Genomic DNA, 23,589 nt, shown 5'->3' on the forward strand with positions numbered 1-23,589 from the left:
GAACACATCCTCATTTGCTCTGGGGGACAGAGCCGCTATTTCTGCAGACAGGGTCTGCTGATGCACCATAGATTGGGCAGACAGCAGTGCATGCTAGATGCAGACTGACGAGTGAAGAAGAGATAAGTGCGTATAGATTACCGGAGAAACGGTGGGTGCTGGTGTGTGGGCGTACGTAAAACTTCTGCTTCTCACGGATGTAGACGAGATGCTGATACAGCCATAAATTGGGCGCAGTCTTTGATGATGTAAACAAGTAAAGTAGGTTCTATATTGGACTACATTGATGAAAGTGGGACACATACCTGCCAAAGATAGGTAGAGGCGGGGTTCGAGTGTACGTGTATATCGTGCAGACATGGCGTATGGGGCAAACGGAAAGAGTATGTTTGCATGCAGATGTAGAGGCGGGGTTTGCGTGTGCGTGTATATCATGCAGACATGGCGTATGGGGCAAACAGAGAGACTATATTTGCATGCAGATGTAGAGGTGGGGTTTGTGTATGCGTGTATATCATGAAGTCATGATTTATGGGGCACATGGAGAGAGTATGTTTGCATACAGAGGTAGAGGCGGGGTTTGTCTGTGTGTGTGTATCATACAGACATGGTGTATGGGGCACATGGAGAGAGTATGTTTGCATACAGAGGTAGAGGCGGGGTTTGTCTGTGTGTGTGTATCATACAGGCATGGTGTATGGGGCACATGGAGAGAGTATGTTTGCATACAGAGGTAGGTTTGTCTGTGTGTGTATCATACAGACATGGTGTATGGGACACGGAGAGCGTATGTTTGCATACAGACACAGAGAGGTGCGCGTGTGACACTCACCTCCCTGAGACAGGTGTAGATGGGGCACACCAGCACCCGGAAGGGCTCCCCTGCGCTGCTCCTCATGATGCCGAAGACCTCGCAGAGGAAGGTGATGAAGCCCAGCCAGTGCTCCACGTCCGACTGCTGCAGCTCGTCCCTGCGCGTGAAGTCTTTCTGCGGACGGGCGGAGACACGGAGAGAGAGACTCAGCGCAGCACCCACAATGCCCTGGTGCTCACCCACAATGCCCCAATGTTCACACACACTGTTCTCAAACCTCCCTTCCCAAGCAAGACTGCACCACTGCCACGGCCAGCGGCCACCCAGAGAAATAAGATTACCCAAATCTAATCAGACTGCAAATGCAAGCGGTTTATGCAGAGCAACCAAATAAATGCATTTGCTACGTGTAATCAGTGTCCGGAGAGGACATGTTGGGGACCCTGACTGAGCGGCTCAGCTAACTGCTGAGCGAGAGGGCCTGAGCCCTGAGCGCTACGCTCTGTGCTGAGTGAGAGAGCCTGAGCGCTGAGCGCTACGCTCTGTGCTGAGCGAGAGGGCCTGAGTGCTACGCTCTGTGCTGAGCGAGAGGGCCTGAGCCCTGAGCGCTACGCTCTGTGCTGAGTGAGAGGGCCTGAGCCCTGAGCGCTACGCTCTGTGCTGAGTGAGAGGGCCTGAGCCCTGAGCGCTACGCTCTGTGCTGAGTGAGAGGGCCTGAGCGCTACGCTCTGTGCTGAGTGAGAGGGCCTGAGCCCTGAGCGCTACGCTCTGTGCTGAGCGAGAGGCCCTGAGCCCTGAGCGCTACGCTCTGTGCTGAGTGAGAGGCCCTGAGCGCTACGCTCTGTGCTGAGTGAGAGGGCCTGAGCCCTGAGCGCTACGCTCTGTGCTGAGTGAGAGTACCTGAGCGCTGAGCGCTACGCTCTGTGCTGAGCGAGAGGGCCTGAGCCCTGAGCGCTACGCTCTGTGCTGAGTGAGAGGCCCTGAGCCTGAGCGCTACGCTCTGTGCTGAGCGAGAGGCCCTGAGCCCTGAGCGCTACGCTCTGTGCTGAGCGAGACGCCCTGAGCCCTGAGCGCTACGCTCTGTGCTGAGTGAGAGGGCCTGAGCGCTACGCTCTGTGCTGAGCGAGAGGGCCTGAGCCCTGAGCGCTACGCTCTGCGCTGAGCGAGAGGGCCTGAGCACTACGCTCTGTGCTGAGCGAGAGGGCCTGAGCCCTGAGCGCTACGCTCTGTGCTGAGTGAGAGGGCCTGAGCGCTACGCTCTGCGCTGAGTGAGAGGGCCTGAGCCCTGAGCGCTACGCTCTGTGCTGAGTGAGAGGGCCTGAGCCCTGAGCGCTACGCTCTGTGCTGAGTGAGAGGGCCTGAGCCCTGAGCGCTACGCTCTGCGCTGAGCGAGAGGCCCTGAGCCCTGAGCGCTACGCTCTGTGCTGAGCGAGACGCCCTGAGCCCTGAGCGCTACGCTCTGTGCTGAGTGAGAGGGCCTGAGCGCTACGCTCTGTGCTGAGCGAGAAGGGCCTGAGCCCTGAGGCTACGCTCTGCGCTGAGCGAGAGGCCCTGAGCCCTGAGCGCTACGCTCTGTGCTGAGCGAGAGGCCCTGAGCCCTGAGCGCTACGCTCTGCGCTGAGCGAGAGGCCCTGAGCCCTGAGCGCTACGCTCTGTGCTGAGCGAGAGGGCCTGAGCCCTGAGCGCTACGCTCTGCGCTGAGCGAGAGGGCCTGAGCGCTACGCTCTGTGCTGAGTGAGAGGGCCTGAGCGCTACGCTCTGTGCTGAGCGAGAGGGCCTGAGCCCTGAGCGCTACGCTCTGCGCTGAGTGAGAGGGCCTGAGCCCTGAGCGCTACGCTCTGCGCTGAGCGAGAGGGCCTGAGCGCTACGCTCTGTGCTGAGTGAGAGGGCCTGAGCGCTACGCTCTGTGCTGAGCGAGAGGGCCTGAGCCCTGAGCGCTACGCTCTGTGCTGAGTGAGAGGGCCTGAGCGCTACGCTCTGTGCTGAGTGAGAGGGCCTGAGCGCTACGCTCTGCGCTGAGTGAGAGGGCCTGAGCCCTGAGCGCTACGCTCTGCGCTGAGTGAGAGGGCCTGAGCGCTACGCTCTGTGCTGAGTGAGAGGGCCTGAGCGCTACGCTCTGTGCTGAGCGAGAGGGCCTGAGCCCTGAGCGCTACGCTCTGCGCTGAGTGAGAGGGCCTGAGCGCTACGCTCTGCGGTGAGCAGGCCTGCCGAGCCAAAACGAGCGCCCTCCCCCGCCTCCCCCGCCGCGCTCCGGGCCTCTGACGGACAGGCGGAACACGCGCTGGCGAAATGACGTCCGCGCCCGAGCGCCCCGTGCCAAGCGCCGCCTCGCTCCGCGGGCACAGATGGCCGCGAGGCCTGGGACTCGGGCGCGGGAAGCGGAACGAACGGCTCCCCGAGGAGGACAGCAGGAGAAGGGGCGGGGTCGGCCCAGAGCGGCGGGCGGCGGCCAAAGCCTGGCTTCAGACGTGCCCAGACCGTCCAAGGGTGGCAAACGACCGCGAGAAACCGGAAACTGGCGGTGGCATCGTCTCAAGGACAGGACCGGGCACCGCGATCTAAAGAACAAGCGGCTCACGCTAATTTCTCGAAAAGGATGCCAACACAGAAAAGCCTGTAAACAGCCAGAGCCAAGAGGCAGCTTTCACTGCGACTGTGGCAGGAAGCGAACACGCTGAAGAAAGCAGTATATATGAAAATAAGAGATAAAACGTCGACTCAAAGCTGCAAACCTGCCAGGTTTCAGAGGTGGGCTAAGAGCAACCACTGCTCTCTTAATGCTATTGGGAGGTTACATTTGGAAGTGACAGATAGGGGAAATTACAGGGCTTAGACAGAACACGGCATGATTTAATATTTGCTTTTGGAATGGAATGCATAAATGGTATCCATGGAATGTCCCATGGTGAGGACTCAGGTGACTATTAAATGTGAATAAAGGCCGTTGATAACGCAGAGGACAGGGCGTCTGCATTTCAAACAGCCACTGTCTCCCAGTGCACACATTTCAGGGTCTGACTAGAGAAATAAGGTGCACAGTAACACACCCCAGTCGGAATCTGAAGAAATACAGCCTCCCAGCATTCCACCACACATTTCCTTGTTTGCCATCCCTTCCTAAAACATAAATTGTTGAGCATTTTGTTGCAACCCAAACAGATAATGTAAGGTACATGTCAACAGCTCAGGTACTATGTAGATCTCTGTGTACACAAACACCATTAAGGCGATGGGACTACAAATTTTATTTTATGCTGAGAATTGTCAAGCAGCTAGACAGTGCACAAGGTTTACACAAACCTTCGTGACATTTAGCTTGGGCACAGTGTGGCAGCGACATCAGTTGCTCTCAATACCCAGGCTAACGTCCACATCGCCTGTGGCTAATCTCCTGCGAGGTCTCAGTGCTTAATGGTTGTTGCGTGGAGAGAATAGACAGGGCATGAATGATTCACACAGAGAAATGCACTGGCAACAATAAAGCAAAGCTGTGGTGCAGTTTCTGGAGTTACTACCTAACGGACATCTCCTCTGGTCTGGGGAGAAGCTTGTTCACGCCTTGTGGAAATAAGGCTGGAGTGAAAGAGCTCCAGTCATTAGCATTATATTTAACCAGCACAGGTTTGGTTTGGTTAGAGGGTAACAGTGAAAAAGAAAAGTAACTGTAATACTTTCAGTGCCAGCTTCACTAATAAAGGTTCCCCTCAGACGTTGCCTCCTGAAATGATTAATATCAAACACTAATATGAAATTATTGCAATTAAAACTCCTGTTATACTGTATGTATAATGCACATGCTCCAAATCTTTGTGAAGAAAAGGATTACAATGCAATAGACAAATATGGACCTACCAAGTCAGATAATATGGACTCTAGAAAGACCATAGAGAGAGTCTAGAAATGGAGTTAGAAATGGAGTTACAATCAACTGAATTTGAGTGTACACACATGACCATTGTGTGGTCATGTGTGTACACTCAATAGATGCTAGCCCAGATTTAAACCAACTCTTTTCTGGGAGTTGATCTTTCAACTCTCTCCATGAAACTGAATTTTTGCAGGAGTTAAAATATTACTTCCATTTTGAAGATTTTAGAATGCATTTTTAAACCAGGGTTAGCCTACAGAGCAATATAGGGTAAAATGTTATGAATTGAATGTGAATGTGAATTGTGAAAAGACGAGACCAAAGTTAGCAAACATTACGTTCAACACTCAAAGTGTACATTTGGCATAATTGTGTGCCTGATGTTAAAAACTAGACAGCTGATTGGTCTATATTAGCATGAAAAACTCACTGGGATCAGAAGTAGTTCACCGGGTGCAGCACATCATGAGGTGTGTAATCAACACTGGTGTGGAGTTGAATCAGGCTCATGTACGCCTAATAAATGAACACAAAAATAATACACTGCGAAGGACGAACCCGAGCTGGAGCACCGGTCTGAAAATGAACACTTTTTTTTTGTCTAACTCCAGATTTTTGAATCCCAGAAATGTACTTCGTTACTTGATTGGTATATTGCTGCTGCTGAGAACATATTAGTGGTGGGCACCTCCAATGTCTGCAGCCCCACCCTGGAGCCACAAACATTAGAAACATCCTGCAGGCTGATATTCTCCAGAAAAATGACTGCAGAACAGCAACGACAATTCGAAACATATTTTAAGGAAATACATTTTGCAGCGTAGGCCCAAATCCTCCTGCAATGCACAAGCCTCTGATGCAAACGGAGCTGAAATTCATAGCATTTCTCCTACGCCACGCTCCGCACGCCATCGCACGCCATCGCACCACAACCAGAGAACATGGTCACTGGGGGTGGGGGAAAGAGGGAAACGGAGAAAGGAAGCAAGCAGCGAGACACAGAAGGGATACACACGCACACAAGCTCACAGGGAAACACTATTATGGAAAGAACCATGTTTTCAAACTGTTACATACTTTACAAATGTTAAAATAGATGTCAATGAAACAAGATGGAGACACGCATACTCAAAAATGATGGGCTATTAACCACATCAATCAGTATGACATGTTTTGGCACCGGTGCTGACATTATGTAACATCAGTGAGTTTTCAAGTTAGTTCTAGAGAATAAAAGAAGACTACTGGCATTTTACTAAAAAGGTGCTGGTTCTAAAATGGGCAGACTTTGTGTAAATTTCCAAATAGAGATGAGGAGGGAATAAAATAGGTAAAGTGTGAGATCACTGTACAAATACGACACATGTTGTCACATTCAAAGAGCATTTCTGCCAATCAAGCTTCATAATAATCAAGATGAATTTGACCTGCCAGTGTTGCCAAGGAAACCACACACTACAGCTGAAATCTCAGATACCACTTCACATGATGCGTTAAATTACAACAGACAGAGGGCAAAAGGGAAGATTATTCAAAACACGAGACACATGTCTAACATCTGAATATAAGATGGGGGCCAAAAACAACAGTAGATACATAAGGAACAATAATTAGCAGTGAACATTGTCTTTTTCTTTAAGGTATCAGTAAGTTTAAAACATTAAAAAGCCTAATAATTACTTCTGTTTCAAGTATCAGACATAGGTTATATACATCATTCTAGCAGCAACAAAAAGGCTACTAAATTTATTTAGTCTCACAATGTCCCGGTTCACTCACTCGCAATAAGGCCACTTTAGGGTATCTGCGTTTTGTGTCACCCCATAAGCCCTTGGGGTCAGGCTGGGACAAACACTCATGCCTAGATGGGAGGTTATGCACACTCCTCAGTGATGATGATAAAAAAGAAAAGACAGAAGGCGCGCGTCATTCGTGACGAGAAGTCACAGACGCATCTTTGTGCAAAAGATGAACTGTAATTAAGATGTCTCCGCGCCATTCAGACCAAGCTGATTCCGGAGCATTCCACAGAACAGCGCAGTGACTGGAGGTGGCGGGAGGAGAACAGCGCCATGACTGGCGGTGGCGGGAGGAGAACAGCACCATGACTGGCGGTGATGGAAGGAGAACAGCGCCATGACTGGCGGTGATGGAAGGAGAACAGCGCCATGACTGGCGGTGATGGGAGGAGAACAGCGCCATGACTGGCGGTGGTGGAAGGAGAACAGCGCCATGACTGGCGGTGGTGGGAGGAGAACAGCACCGTGACTGGCGGTGGTGTAGAGGAGAACAGCGCCACGACTGGCGGTGGTGGGAGGAGAACAGCACCGTGACTGGCGGTGGTGTAGAGGAGAACAGCGCCATGACTGGCGGTGATGGGAGGAGAACAGCGCCATGACTGGCGGTGATGGGAGGAGAACAGCGCCATGACTGGCGGTGGTGTAGAGGAGAACAGCGCAGTGACTGGCGGTGGTGTAGAGGAGAACAGCGCAGTGACTGGCGGTGGTGTAGAGGAGAACAGCGTCATGACTGGCGGTGATGGGAGGAGAACAGCGCCATGACTGGCGGTGGTGGGAGGAGAACAGCGCCGTGACTGGCGGTGATGGGAGGAGAACAGCGCCATGACTGGCGGTGGTGTAGAGGAGAACAGCGCCATGACTGGCGGGGGTGTAGAGGAGAACAGCGCCATGACTGGCGGTGGTGTAGAGGAGAACAGCGTCATGCCTGGCGGTGATGGGAGGAGAACAGCGCCATGACTGGCGGTGGTGTAGAGGAGAACAGCGCCGTGACTGGCGGTGATGGGAGGAGAACAGCGCCATGACTGGCGGTGGTGGGAGGAGAACAGCGCCATGACTGGCGGTGGTGTAGAGGAGAACAGCGCCATGACTGGCAGGGGTGTAGAGGAGAACAGGGCCATGACTGGCGGGGGTGTAGAGGAGAACAGCGCCATGACTGGCGGTGGTGGGAGGAGAACAGCGCCATGACTAGCGGTGATGGGAGGAGAACAGCACCATGACTGGCGGTGATGGGAGGAGAACAGCGCCATGACTGGCGGGGGTGTAGAGGAGAACAGCGCCATGACTGGCGGTGGTGTAGAGGAGAACAGCGCCATGACTGGCGGTGGTGTAGAGGAGAACAGCACCGTGACTGGCGGTGGTGGGAGGAGAACAGCGCCATGACTGGCAGTGATGGGAGGAGAACAGCGCCATGACTGGCGGTGGTGTAGAGGAGAACAGCGCCATGACTGGCGGTGGTGTAGAGGAGAACAGCGCCATGACTGGCGGTGGTGTAGAGGAGAACAGCGCCATGACTGGCGGTGGTGTAGAGGAGAACAGCGCCATGACTGGCGGTGGTAGGAGGAGAACAGCGCCATGACTGGCGGTGGTGTAGAGGAGAACAGCGCCATGACTGGCGGTGGTGGGACGAGAACAGCGCCATGACTGGCGGTGGTATAGAGGAGAACAGCGCCATGACTGGCGGGGGTGAAGAGGAGAACAGCACCATGACTGGCGGTGGTGTAGAGGAGAACAGCACCGTGACTGGCGGTGGTGGGAGAGCTTGCCGGTGCCAGACGGGACAGGAAGTGCTGCCTGCAGCAGGGGAGGAAGGCTTGAATTACAACGTGGCACCGTGTTGAGAAACAAGCCCCACACTCACTTCCTAAAACACATCAGTGCTGCTTCGCACATAGCCGCAAAACCACCGCGGTGCAGACAGACTGGCTGACCACTGATAGGAGGTCAAGATCAAGAGGGGTGGGGGTGGTGAGCATAAGAGAAAAGGACAGGAAAGAGGGACTCTGAAGACACTGCATGTTGCTGTTTGCTGGTGTCATCGTTATTTCTACAGTGTTGAGGCAGTAATGCAGTGCTACTCGCACAGTGTTCATATTTACTTGGCATGTTTTTGAACAATGACAAAGCTGTCTCAATATTGTTGCCACCATTGCAACTTCTCTTTTTCAAGCCTGGTTTATATTTCTGTTCTATACCTATATTAAAAAAAAAAAAAAAAAACTTTATATAAGGCCTGTTTTGAACCAAAGCTGTTCAGTATCGCCTCATTTAACGGTAACAAATACGTTCAGTTTGGTGCAAAACATTATCAATGGCTTGCCATATGTACAACAACTATTACGCTATGATTAAAGACTTAATGCTTCAAGGACAATTTAACGGGGAAAGTGAAAAACCAAGGGAGTGTAACTGTAAAACTGAACGGGCGGACATGTGTAACCCATTTCAGCATCATTTACACATATTCCCGTTGAATATAAACACATTAGCTATGCGGTAATGCATTCCTCAGGGCTAAATCACTCGCTTATCTCTTCTCAATCAGCAATTAACCATCAAATACAATTCAAACTTCACCAGGAAGTTACAATGGCAATGATTAAAGCACAAGAGATTACAATATGAAAGAAAGAAAGAAAAAAAAACAACAACACACAATTAGTTGCCAAAGTTCTTGATTCAATGAATAGCAGAGAAAACCGAAGGGCCTTTTCTGAAGCCACTTCTGTAAAAGTCTGTGTAGGCCTCAGACTGAACTATTACTGTTCTGTCAGCGGCATTCCATTTCCTGCTGGAACATCAACCTCGCCAACCTTGTCATATTGAAACATTTTAGTTTTCGAGAACACAATTTGTGTATCTGAGGAAATAATGTAGTTATTTACATTTGTTTCAACGTTTCAACAATGCATGAAATATTAAAAGCCGAGCATAGTTTCCGGAGCATATTCTGTCCAACATTTCCAGTAAGGATGCGCAGAAAGCGCAACATTTTGCTGGCCCTCGATCTGAACTGTTCAGATTCAAATTCAGTTTAAAAAGAACGTTTTGAATTTATTACCTTCTAGTGCCTTTTCCCCATGCAGTGACAATGGAAAGAGAATGAATGAAGGTAAATGAATGTCAGATGTTACTGTACCTGGACCTCGCAGTCCCATTCGCAGCTGCGACGCTGGGAAACGCCCACACCTCATTCATACCCATTACGCTTGCCAATAAATCAATACACATCAAAAACATGTTTGGAAACACTAAACGTGACGCAAGTATTCATAATGTCTTTACCGGCTCTAAATAATGGACAGAACCCTTGTCTTATGCAGATATGAATTTTTTACCAGCTTATACTAAACGTCATGTGTTATGAAGAATGTAACCATTAGAATTATATTAAGTAGCCTAATACAAAACAATACAGTATATCACATGTCCAAAGTAAATCTTAGCTAGTAATAATATTTTTGTATAATTTACTGTCGATGCTGTGTAATGCATGCATGATGCATTACACAGCACTGAGGAACATACTGCTAATACTACGCATGACCCGGATAAAGTACATTGGTAATGTTTTAAATATGACATGCCATCATTACGATGTGCCTCTGTGTTTTTGACGTCATTCAAATTTTACACATTTCATCTTGATAAGCACCAGATACTATCATGGCTGTCTGTTGGAAACGGAAACATCTATAAATACTGATAATAGGAGACAGAGAACAGTAAAGCCGATCGATTCTGTCATTTAAATACAAAAGGAAATGTTGAAATGCTGTTCATCAAGTGGCAACAGAATACATGTAGCATCACCATCTGTTCTCACAAATGCCTTTACCACTACGACAGGTTTCGCCACCATGACCTCACCACCGCCAGTTGGCGCGTGGTTCATCGGCTATTTAAAACCAACCCTGGCATTGTTTGACAGGAGGTGAGCTGGCATTTTTGTGTCCCATCCACAGGGCAACTAAACAAAAGATCACTTTTCACAATTCTAACGGATTGTCCAAGAATTATGGAGGGATTTACTGAGAAAACACTTGTATCCAGGGCCATTTATAAAGAACAGAAAGACAAAAAACCTTATTGCGTGTGTGTGTGCCCATATTGAAGGTGTATAAAAATATAATGGGTAAGAAAAATTCCATGGGTAAGAAAAATTCCTGATTCACAAGCAGATACATAAAGTAGCAAGTGACATAAGGCCACACCAATATAGCCTTGGGTAAGCCATAGGTAAGCTAGCTGTGTTGTTAACGGTAACGGTAAGGCTTTACTTCACTCTAGTGTGTTTCTTTTGCACCTTTGCACCTTGAACTAATGCACTTGTTGTACGTCGCTCTGGATAAGAGCGTCTGCTAAATGCCTGTAATGTAATGTAATGTAATGTAATAATAAGCAAAGGCAAGTTGAGAAATGTAGGTGACATTTCATTGTGAGAAAATGGTTAGATTATCAAATAAAAAAGTATAAAACAAAGATTTTGAACAGCTCTAGTCTGACCACTGAATAACCACACCATCGTGCACACCGTAAATATCTTCCGCTCAGAGTAATCAAAAGGAGGAGGAGCAGAGAAGAGGTACAAGAGGTACAACCAACAAACAACCAGAGAGTCACAATATCTACTGAATACTGCTGTGGAAAAAATACAGCAAACTTCCTGAGTAAGCTCAGTGCTGTGAGCCCAAAACCCCTGTCACACCAGTCTCCCATACTGCGGCCATGCTGCCACATCAGCAACAGGTGACTAAACAAACTCAAAAAAATGAAGCGAAAAAACAGGGAGAACTTCACGCGCAGGCGAGGCTGACATTTAGAGAGGAGCGTCGGATTAAACGCGCGGGCCGCGGCGGCTGCCCCGCGGCGGTCTGCCGGGGCTTCTCGCTCCGCGACGCTTTCGCTAAATCGAGGCGGAAACCTCAGAGGCCACGGCGGGCGGTCGGCGTCGGCGTCGGAGGTGATTACCTGGGGTGAACCTCCGCGGCCTCCCCGCCCGGGCTGCCAGCGGGCTGGCCGTCTCTTCATTATCTCTGCCCAGTGACATTCTCCCTCTGCTCGCCGCGCGGGGGAGGGCACTGACATCAATTAGCACTGACCGGGCACACGCCGCTTTCACAAGTTTCGGTGAACCGATTCAACTCAAATGTAAATTCACCTCAAACACATTGTCTATGCTTCAATTCAAACAAAAAAAATTCAGATTTTTTTTCTTTCTGCTTTTAACGAACACCGATTGAGAATGCATAATCAATCACATAAAATAAATCACCTCATTTACTGGGACCCTAGACATTTCTCATTTTAATTAATGAACTTAACAGTCAATAAGAATGAAAGAACAAGTAGGCCATCATTGCCTGTTCTCTTTACTGATTAAGGACATTAATCTAATCCAATGAAAATATTTGATATAACAGTCATCTTTGGTTTCATGATAGTTTGGAGTGGGTTCACATAACTCACCTAAGGTACTTTGGTCATTCCTTATTCATGACATAAACCTTATTCCAGATAACATTTCCAGGAGGTATTCTGAAAGTAATTACCCCAGGCCTCCAAGATGTATTTATGGGGAGGCCCTTGACTAGTTCTGAAATTGATCTCCTTTCCCCCTTTTCCTTATCACTGTAATCAAGCCCTCAGACTTGCCCTACACTTACATTCACCTCTGATTTTCAGAACCGATGTTCAGATGTACACAAACCAGAAAAGTGTTTGTAGTGGATCCGAAGAATCCGTAAACAAATCACCTTACCATTTTAGACCACGTTGGGAGACGCACAATTACAAGCTACAGATATTCCCCCTGACTGAACGTATTTATTTTGTTGGCTGCGTAGGCTTTAAAACAGCGAGGCCTCTGCTCATGTCTGGATTTGATTCTAGGGTGTACGTCCCGTTCAACTCTTGGCCCTCCCAGCATCCTCTCTGTTAGAGAAATGCATTGCAGGAATGAGGATGATGTCACCAAAGGTTTACCTTGGTTCCTCAGCTGTTCTGGTTCACACGTTTCATATTTAGTTTGCCATCACTGTAGATATAAAACCATATAAAACCAGGTATCAGCTGCTTCCTTCCCCCCAGCGGTCTCCCTGGAAACAGAAGAAGCCTATCCTTCAGGCTCTCGGTACACGTCGTTCTGGCACCGCCCCTCGTCCCCGTGACGCTGCCCTACCTGGAGCATGTTGAGCAGCAGGGAGCGGAACTTGGTGCCCTCCACCATGAAGAGGGCCATCTTGTCGCAGAGGCGGGCGGCCGTGGCGGCGAAGCTGCGGTCGCTGACGGCCTTCTGGTAGATGGTGTGCACGATCTGGGACAGCATCTCCTCCGAGTTGGTGGAGTTCTGCGCCTCCTCCATGAAGGTGGTGAGCTGGCCGTCCACCTCGCTGCTGTTGTTCCGCATGCTGTTCAGGATCTCCATCAGCTTGTCCATGCGGTTCCTCCGCGGGTTGGTGGTCGCCACGGGGACGTCATCCTGCAAGCGCGAGACACGCCACTTCCTGTGAGCAGGGGGGGGGGGGGACGCTCTCGGCTCTGATGTGCTAAACAGAGCGGCATTCATCCAGAAATGTGTTTTAAAACAGGTAAGGTAGCGATGCAATTAATCAGCTTTTTCCTGGCACACAGAATAATGGAAACCAAAATGTGAAGCGATAAAATTCCCCACATCGGCTAAAGAAGACATTACTAAAATCTGGAGGGCAGAAGAGGTTTTCTTCGCACAGCAGGCAGCGGAACGGAACTCGAAAATGCTCAAACTACATAAGCAGACTATGGAAATCTCCCCAAAACATAAAAGATTCCAGAGCTTAATTAATCATGCAGCAGGATGCCCTGCCGCGTTTCTGCGAAGGAGAAAGCCGCTTTTAATGATCAGCACATTTTGTCAGTCGGAGTTTATAAATGGCCTTGTTATCTGCACTGTGGAACAGCGTCTCTGAATAATGCAGGCTACAAATGAAAGACAACACAGGGAAGTGATAATGAGCCAGTCGCAGGAAGCTGTCATTAGCGTTAAGCTGAGACCAGCAGCACAAAATTTAACACGCAGCAGAAAGAAAAAAAAATTCATCAAAGATTGCAATTTCACCAATTTATTCTCATTGAAGATTTACTAACAGCGACTAAATGATAAATTGATGGATTGTTTAGCCAGAATGAATAGAACACCTTCCATGAATCTGATACTACAACATTTAAAAGTAAACCAGTTTTCTGAGAACGAGGCTGACAGAGTATGATTTTCTTTAACAGTAAGTCTGTTCTCTGAGCACAAGGCTGATAGAGTATGATTTTCTTTAACAGTAAGTCAGTTCTCTAAGGACAAGGCTGATAGAGTATGATTTTCTTTAACAGTAAGACAGTTCTCTGAGGCTGAGGCTGATGGTGAGTGACAGTAAAGAGCTTTACCTTCTCTTTTAGCCTCCTCCTCAGCCTCTCCTTGGACGACTGCAGCAGGCTGACCCTGGGGCCCTCCGCATTGCTGTCCCGGCGCTTGTCCTCCGCTGCGGAGCCGGGCTTGGGCCCCTCGCTGCGGCCCTTGTCAGGGGCGGGGTCCGGCCTCGGGGGGGCAGGCTCCTCGGCCCTCACATTCTCAGTCTCTTTGGTGTTTCTGGGCACTCCCTTCTCGCCCCCCGCGGCTGCCGGCTGCTTCTGGTTGTGGTGCCAGCGGCGGTTCTGGCTGTAGCCGTGGTGGGTTTGGCCCTGTCGCCCGGACGGGTGCGGGCCCGGGCCCTGGAACTGTCGGCCATGATCTCGGGCGTACTTGCTGTTGCCGGACGGATGCTCTGTGTTCGGCGGCTGTGGCTGTTTGGGCTGCTGCTGCTGCTGCTGCTGCTGGGCTGGAGGGTGCTGCGGCTGCTGTTGCTGCGGCTGCTGCTGCTGTTGCTGCGGTTGCGACTGTTGCTGCGACGACTGCTGCTGCTGCTGAAGCTGAGGATTCTGGGACTTGGCTCCTGCAGGTAGTCGCTGCTGTCTCCTGAAATCACAATGAGCTTCTGTTACCCGCATGATGACAGCGATGCTTTGCAACGGACGCTCCTCACAAAGAAACAGCGACATCCACCTGTTCAACCCTCAGGAAAGCTTGGCAACTTCCTTGCCCCACAAGCTAAATGGTCAGAAATACTATATAGCATATAGCTAGTATGCGGTCTCCACGTGTATTAGTAAAAATAGCAGGATGCCAAGCGAACGCGCAAGCTCTCAAGCTCTCTGCATGCGTTCTGGCTTCAGTGGCAGCTGACGCACAAATAGGATTAACCAAATTTGTTGAGAGATTTCCTGTTACCAGCCTCGTCCTGGAAACCAGCATCAGCTTATGAGAGCGAGGGGAATTGTGCGTTCCTCTGACCTGAATTAAGGACGAAGCCCGGCACATGTATGCCCTTAGCAAAATAGTCCTTTAAGCAAGCTGAAATAATTAAAAGCACAGACCAAATATAAATGAAATTTAAAAGTTTGTTGATGTTGTCAATTTAACATTGTTTATTGAATCATTTTTAAAACAACTCCTTCAATCAATCAGTGTGCTGGGAACATACTTCTGAGGTTTCCCGCAGAGTGGAGTTTACTTCCGCTGGTCTGAAGAGTTCACAGAGATCAAGGAACATTTCTCATGAAAAATGTTTTTTTTTGGCAAAATGCACAGCTAGAATGCATATTCTAGATCAAAACACTAACAAAAGAGAGTGACACACCTTTTAAAACCTGTTTAAAAATTATTTTTAGATTTATTTTATTAGCTACAATAGCCTACATTCCAGTTATAGATTCACAAACCAAAATGCCTGGCTTGACATCGCGGAGGTCATAAAATTTATTAATTGTCCCAAACGTGACACGTTTAACACAGTAAAGCATTCTGACGCTCAGGCTCCAGAAAAGCCCTGCGCAGATTTTATAGACCAGCCTCTTGTCTGGGTAAAGCGCTCATATGCTAACACTCACCACAGGAGCTCCTCAGGAGAAGCAAAGAATACATTCCACAAAATAAATTAAGCTGAAATTATATGTTGAATTTCTCTCCTGGAGATGTGTCCTGAACAGAACTTTCCTGCCACACACATTCTGTGAGGTGCACCTCTTCGCTTGACAGTTGTACAGTATACGCTTTCTACAAACTGCATTTTGGAGAACGACAGAGACGTTGGCATGGGAATAGGCACAGCCGAATCCCTGCCACCCTGTGTGTACAGAAGATACCACCTACAGGCCAGGCCGAACCCCTGGCTCCTATGTGCATAGAACATACCAACTACAGGCCGCCTACACATAGGTAAGGAGAATTCAACAGGTTGAGTGTAGGAGTTTAGAATCTTATCAGTTTCCCATATTTTTTCCAGTCTATTTTAATGGGCTTTTGCTGTGCAATCCCCCAGGGCGCCGAAATAATAACCTGATCCATTTTTATAGCAGAAAGGGTGCGCAAGCCCACCGGCTTTACGTCATCAGACAGAACTGTGATGCCACGTCTGAGCAATGCGTGCCAGCCCCGCGGAGGAGAATCTGTCCTCTCTACGCCAACCTCCCTCGGAGGCACGGTGCATGAGCAAACCTAATCCCACTGCACGTGTGTGGGTGTGTTGTTTTGTATTGCACAATTTCATATCGAGCCAGCAATTGGATAAAAACCGCACACCGCTGCCGAAGGCGAGGGGTACGGGAATCTAAATCTTCCCTCTGCGACCCTGCAAAGCACCCCAAACACTAGATGTGCCGGGCGGCTGAGAGTCCTCGGGGGCAAAGCCGCTCTCGTGTCTGAGTACAGGAGCTGAAAGCACACACGGGCAGGCCAGCTTCCATCCTACACCCTCAACCCAACAGGCAGAAATAAGGGCGGAGCTGCAGTATGAACAGGCAGAAATAAGGGCGGAGCTGCAGTATGAACAGGCAGAAATAAGGGCGGAGCTGCAGTATGAACAGGCAGAAATAAGGGCGGAGCTGCAGTATGAACAGGCAGAAATAAGGGCGGAGCTACAGTATGAACAGGCAGAAATAAGGGCGGAGCTACAGTATGAACAGGCAGAAATAAGGGCGGAGCTGCAGTATGAACAGGCAGAAATAAGGGCGGAGCTACAGTATGAACAGGCAGAAATAAGGGCGGAGCTACAGTATGAACAGGCAGAAATAAGGGCGGAGCTACAGTATGAACAGGCAGAAATAAGGGCGGAGCTACAGTATGAACAGGCAGAAATAAGGGCGGAGCTACAGTATGAACAGGCAGAAATAAGGGCGGAGCTGCAGTATGAACAGGCAGAAATAAGGGCGGAGCTACCGTATGAGCAGGAGACGTCCGGGTGTCTTTCACACCGTGATAGCGGCGGTGAGAAACGGCAGCCTTTGAGGAGATGCGGTCAGAACAAAGTGCGGATTTTTAGGAGGTCGGCGCACAGTAAACTTGTTGAGCCGTGGAAACCTTGTGCCTCAACACTGAAACCATGAGCGCATCACGAGGCTCCCGCTGCAGATAACGGCGTCCTTCTCCGGCCGACCAAAATAAATGCGTTCTCTAAATACACACATGCAGATCTGGAGGCCTTCCCCCCTTCCGTGGGCCCTGCTCAAATCCACAGCCAGGCAAATCAAGGGCTGGCAGTGACAGGCTCAAAGTGAGACGTCTGACCAGTAAGCCCCGACCATGTCGTTCAGCGGCTTCATGAGTGTTAACCTCCTGAACTGCTGGCTATCTATCTCAGGGAACATCTTTGGAGCAGATGCTTCGGGACACACTCTCGCCCCCCGCTCGCTCATGACAAGCCCCTTAATGCACCTTAACGGGGGCATCCCAGCCATGTTTCCCTTCAGCGGGGAAATACTTGAATGACAGAAGGGATCAGCTCAGGCAGATAGGCCATGAGGCCCATAGGAGAGAAGAGCGCAGAGCGAGCACGAGGTGCTGGCTTAACTGAAACCCTTGTGTGGAGAGTGTATCAAGACGAGTAAGGACCGGTGAAGGAGGCAATCTTTGGACTTGAGTAACATTTAGCAGCGGAAGAATAGCTCAAATACTGTCACAGAATTCTTTTCAACAGGAAATCTTCTGTCAATTTTTTGACTCAAATGAAAAATCACTAAGAATACAAATTCCCCAGAAAATGAAATACATTGGTGGGTTTCAATCAAATGAACGTAGCCTTTTTAAGGGTGTATTCAATTCAATCAAGACAAAACAACAACTCAGTTTTATTTCAAATGTTCTATAATTGCAGTGTTATCAAGAAACTGTTAAAATGATATAGCAACACTACAGAGCTTGCTGGTCTCAAGGTAATTGCATTGCATGCTGGTTTTAATGCAATCCAAAAATATGGTGAGCAATCCAAATCAACTGAAACAAAGGGACCGCCAGTTCATTATTGTGCAATGACAGGCATGGCATAAATTGCGCAAGTAGCTGTTCACGTGATGACTAAGCATTAAACAATCGCTGTACCCAGAATGGTACAGTATAAAACTACACATCACAACCAATCCAGGCTTATTCTGGCAACAGTTTTCCAGCACACGCAACTGTACAGGTTTATACGACACGGTTATGATCATCTCACAACTAAAGTAACAAATCTACAGCTGGATGGGTTTGTGAAGCATACAAAGGTTTTTGTGTTTCCTCATCACTTCACTACAGAAGAGGCGGTACAGTTTTTTGTTTTTACGGCAGGATAAAGTGAATCCCGGAGCACTGTACATGCTGGCTCCACACTGCCAGAGTTAGGACAGTGTGCGGGGCACGTCTGGGGGTGAATCCCAGAGCACTGTACACGGTGGCTCCATACTGCCAGAGTTAGAACAGTGTGCGGGGCACGTCTGGGGGTGAATCCCGGAGCACTGTACATGCTGGCTCCACACTGCCAGAGTTAGGACAGTGTGCGGGGCACGTCTGGGGAGGCGAGCATTTGTCAGGTATTTAATTTTGGCACTGCAGTCACCCCCGCGGCATCGCTGCCCTGGCGGCGTACGCGGCGTCTGTCCTTCCCGTTTCCCTCTCCCAGGGAGGATGGGGGGCAGTTCAGTGCCCGTCTCCAGAGAACCCCCACCCCCGGCGGCTGAGGTGCCCTCCACATGACTGCTGAAAATGGGTTCAGCACACTCCCCACAGGCATCCACGGGTCAAACAGAGGCCCAAGCAGCGGAGATAAGACGCAGAAGGAATGAGAAGAGACTACCGCTCTCCACACGTTTGCTATTTTTGAAACGTACGAAGAACGGGGAGTGCTAATGATTTGGTCTGGCTGGCAGACGGGGGCCAACTCCGACAGCATGTGAGAGAGAACTTGTGGAGGTGGAAGAAAGCGATTCCATAGCTGGGATCAGCTGTTAACCTGAAACTTTTGTTTCAAGTTAATTAAACGCAACGGTGTATCACTCATTAACCATGAGTGAGAAAAAATAGGTAATTACCAGGCAAAAGATCAAAAAACAACACAATACAACACTCTCAGTCTCTAAATGTGGGCAGAACAGCCAACAAGATGGTCTCCTGGAAAAACAAACTGTGACCCCAGCAACTTAATAAAGATAATTATTTTCTCCTTGTCAGGTCAACAATAACTCCACAAATGCTCAACAAAGGCACAGGTTGGATCCCAAGAGGAATATTAGTGCTCTGACATTTAAAGGAGCAACTGAAAAATAATATAACTGCACTCTGTAGAGTTCTTCAGTGTGAGAACAATGCTGACATTTGGCCCTATTTAAAAAAGTGAATTACACTTTAAATTTAGGTGCCCTGCTGCACTGTATGCAATAAAAGCATGAGTGTTAGCCTGTCCGCTTGGTCTTCGTCTCACGTTCCCTCCCTACAATAAGTGGTCCCCAAACAAGTTTAGAGGTGCAACACAACTTTTAGTTCTGGAAAACTCTTTGTCAGGCATACCATCATAGTTTCAGGAGTCAAGACAGAATAATATGATGGCATACTGTCCAGATGACAATCACTCAAGGTTTATTCATCTGGAAATGCATGCAATAAATTGCCATAGGGTGCCTCAAAAGGAAATTATAAGGTTATCAAAGGCCTCAGTTACATCCATATTTGCTAAGAAGCTATTAGATAGGAAAGACTGGATCCTGGCTAATGGACACTAAACTGCCTCAGCATTGCGTGCTCAGGATGTGTCCATACCTAACCAGCAAAGTAGAGACTAAACCCAAAATTATAGGAGGGCTGAGTAGCGGCTGCATGAAAGTTCTAGAACATTAACTCCTTTCAAATGGAGCATTGCAACCATGTGAATTTATAAGTCTTGAGTCAACGGAAAGTGTTGGGTCCCTAAACCGACCCATTGAAAACTGAGGACGTGTTATCACTGTAACTATGATGGTTTTACCTCAGGACGTACACATTAAGTTTCACTGGGCCTTTTGAAATGAGTAATAGCAGCAATAATCTTGCCTCATTGGAGATGCTTGCTGCTTCATACTTGGATCTTTCACAAATTGCATCATAAACAAAATGGTTTCCTGTTCCCTCAATGCCAAAAATACCATGCCCTTAAACTGTAAAAATGGACCAGAGCCCATCACATTTGGCCTGGCACAATGTCATGTCTGATGTAATACCTTCTAAGAGAACAAAAATTATAGCATGGGCTTCCATCCTCTTATACACTGGCACAGTGGAGAATACATACAAAATGATGTGGCACAGGTAGTGGAGGCATACAGGTGGGTAAAGGAGGAAAAGCTAGGTAATTGTGAAAAGGCTTGAATCACTTTGCAACATCTGGTCGAATAATATGCTTTAGTCCAACACCAGCAAACATTGATCCCAAATTAGTGCCATCATGAAGAGGGTAAGCAATCTAGACATCTTACACTAAGCTGACTGAGGACCACTGCAGTGTCCCAGTAGTATCAGTCCTACCACTGCCATTTCAGAACAGATAGCAAAGGCCATCATTCACCAACACACACAACCACTTTAAATCCCCATCAATATTGAGTAGCCATGAAGCACTACTAGAACATAACAGTGAAACTGAAAAATTTATTTCACTGATGATAAATAACATATGATAACTACATGCTGAAACAAGACACCTGATGAACTGGGTAAGCTACATGCTACACATACTTCAAAACATATTTATATATGCCAGTTGCTCTATATACTGTATTGTTAAAAAATACAATTATTTTTAAAAGTGTGGAAAATGGCTGACAGTGTGACAGTGGTAATCATGGATGAGATATTTCTCGACAATTTTAGAATGTTTTCCTCAGATCTTTGACGTGTCTATTCTTGTTCTGAAATGGCTTCCTTTTCAAAGGGCAAAAACGATGTTGTCACATATATATGCAGCTAGCATGTGTGGAACTCATCACCTTCCATTTTTCTTTGTGTCACATCAATTGATACCTTCTGGCTAGCTGAGGCATAACAGATCCAGTAATATGGCGTGTTGGTCCAACAAACAGAACGGTTGACAGCCCTGCGGAGCACGAAATCAGCTTCCCCCTGTCTTTAATTTCACTGTCGGTATAACCCCAGCGTGCATGGTGGTCAGCTCAATTTGAATCTTTTTACTGGAATCAAAGAGTGGGAATTTTCAATTACGCCCACCAACACTTGTGAAGAATTAGCCTGAAACCAACCAGAGGAACGGGCAGTGAGTGCAGACGCTTCAGAAAAAGCATGAGACAGTGTGAAAGATGCAGTGTGAAACACATAATGTTTGAAATACAGAACATGATAGACTAGAGCATGGCCTTCATTTCTGAATATCCCTTGAGATTTAACATCTCCATCTCATTGGACGAAACCCAGCTTGAAAAGCCTCCCGATTCCTGTGCAGTGACATCCTGCGGAGACTTAACACTTGCTGAATTTTGTCACACCCAAGTGTCAAACTCAGTAAGCTTCACTCCACAAAATACCACCAAAGACACCAGAGAGAAGAGTCGGAAAGTGGGCCCACGTACCAAGGAGCCAAACGAAAAGCCCAAACCATGTCCATGGGGTGCCGACCCAAATAGATTTTCCTGCTGTTTAAGAAGCCAACACAACACCAGTAAGGATGCCATTTTTTCCCAATAAAATGGCACCCTACTGGTGGCACGTTTACAATGGAAATAAGCTGGAAAACCTATACGGGTAAAAGCATCCCAAAGCCATAGCGGTTGACCAACCCGTGACCTCCCCGCTTTGCGATGGTTTGACTGACCTGGTGACTATCCGCGTCCCATCGGCGGGCAGCATCACGGTTAGCTGGTCCGGGGAGAGATGGGCGGGTCTAAAAGCATGAGAGTGCGCGGGTCTGAATGAGGGGTGACAGGGAGAGGGACGGACACAAGGCACAGCAGTGGGGCCAGGGGCCAGCGTGGGAAGAGGAGGGGATAACACAAAAAACACAAGCAAACGGCTACAGACTTCTACTGGAACACTACGGCAGGCAGTCTAGAGTGGAATGAGGTGACCCAATGGATGTTGCCGTGGTGATGACAGCCCAGGGTTGTATGACAGGTTTCCTGCCGGTGTTGTACATCCGATTGCACCTCCCAGAGGAAACACCAACAGTCAAGATGGTCGTTCAAAGTGCTCAAAATAAAAGATAAATTCCTGGGCTAGCTAACATGGTTGAATATGCACACTTGTACACTTGTTCTCTTTTACAGTACTTCTAAAACTCTGTAGCTGATAACTTCCGTCTGTTTTGCAGCTCATGTGTAATCAGTACAAAGAGTACACTTCCACTGCAATTGCTACTTTATCATCTGCTGTTGTTCAGAATACTTTATGTTTAGGCTTTGGACTTTAGGGTAAGTATGTATGTCAATGAGGAATAACCCAAATCAATTTCAGGTGCAGATTCTTTAAATTCAAACTCCATTATGTTTTAACACAGACATCTGTTGATGGGTGGGAAGCATTTGAGGTAGCCACGGTCGAGCCTTCTGCAGGAAGCACTTGAGGTAGCCATGGTCCAGACTTGTAAGGGAATTGTGGAGATTGAAAACAGATGATCCAAACCCTAGGTGTGCACATGTCACTGCTGCCAACTCCATACCTTGACTCCTGATGCAGATTCATTATAAACCCCTACCTGCATTTAGTTCCTCTCACATTTGGTCACATGCTTTCAACAGAGCAGAGAAAGATGCAATGCACAGTAAACATTAAGCATAGTTATTTGGCTTAAATACAGTCCAACAGCAAACCCATCCAGAATACGCCGTATATATGGCTCAGACTAGAGAGATCAGTGACAGAGAACACTCCTTTATGTTCACCGATCCAATCCCCTGACTGCGTCTCCACCAATCAATGGCTTTTATCCTGCACAGGTCCCTTGTTCCAGCAGAGTGTAAACAGGGCTTAAAATACAAAATATAAAATCAGCAACACGCGTGTGCAGAACAATCCGGAGATCCCCAGACTGTGGATGCCAAATGCTCATTTAACGAATGTGTACTCTAGCTCTTACCAGCTCCATTCAAGCAAACAAACATCAGATCCTTTTGGAAAGAGTAAGGGAGGGAGAAAGAGAGTGCACACATGAAGAGTAAGTGACTCAAGTATTGAGAGAAGATGAAATGAAATGCACACATTTTTAAGTGGTTCACTCTTGCGTGGCTTTTTTCATTCATGATAATTCACAGTTCAGCGCATGAAACTCCGCTATAAATGTAGAGGAACTGGATGTGTGCATGTTCAGTGGATTATTTGGTCTACAAGGGCTCCATAATACCCACATCATAGCAATACACACCAATATCTAGAGAAAGCAGTCTTGCCACTTTTGCATAAAACATTTGGTGAAATGAAATTATTCATATATAATATAAACCCATTTAAATATATATGTATGAATAATGTAATGAAAAATAACATGTATGTGTGGTGTGATTAGCTTGTCCCAGCGGCTCTTCTCACTGGTGAGCAGTGCGCTGTGGAGCCTCTGTATGACAGCAGCCTGCTCAGGCACTTTCGCCATCTCTCCCGATCCCTCCCTCAGCACCTTCATCCATCACCCAGAAAAAACAGATGACTTCCTCCCCGGAAACAGTATCTGCTGCGCCCCCCCCCCCACCCCCTTCGGGGACGCCCCAACACATAAGCAATCCTGAAAATGATTAACGCCCAGGCAGTGCGTGCAGTGGCG

The 23,589-nt window shown here is 48.1% G+C and overlaps 1 protein-coding gene across 5 annotated transcripts in view; it reads right to left on the reverse strand.

Moving 5' to 3' along the window:
* Positions 1-23,589, reverse strand: part of ctif (CBP80/20-dependent translation initiation factor) — a 109,054-nt gene that overhangs the window by 21,473 nt on the left and 63,992 nt on the right. For 3 of the 5 annotated variants that reach the window (XM_064308959.1, XM_064308960.1, XM_064308963.1), the window contains 4 exons: positions 21,652-21,744; positions 13,895-14,462; positions 12,660-12,959; positions 833-988 (listed from right to left, as the gene is read on the reverse strand). In XM_064308959.1, coding sequence (XP_064165029.1) covers positions 833-988; positions 12,660-12,959; positions 13,895-14,462; positions 21,652-21,744 — 1,117 coding nt within the window. The remainder of the gene's footprint in view (positions 1-832; positions 989-12,659; positions 12,960-13,894; positions 14,463-21,651; positions 21,745-23,589) is intronic. The other 2 variants (XM_064308961.1, XM_064308962.1) reach the window with 2 other exon arrangements.

This window comes from Anguilla rostrata, chromosome 14 (genome assembly GCF_018555375.3).
Source record: "Anguilla rostrata isolate EN2019 chromosome 14, ASM1855537v3, whole genome shotgun sequence".
Lineage (NCBI taxonomy): Eukaryota > Metazoa > Chordata > Actinopteri > Anguilliformes > Anguillidae > Anguilla > Anguilla rostrata.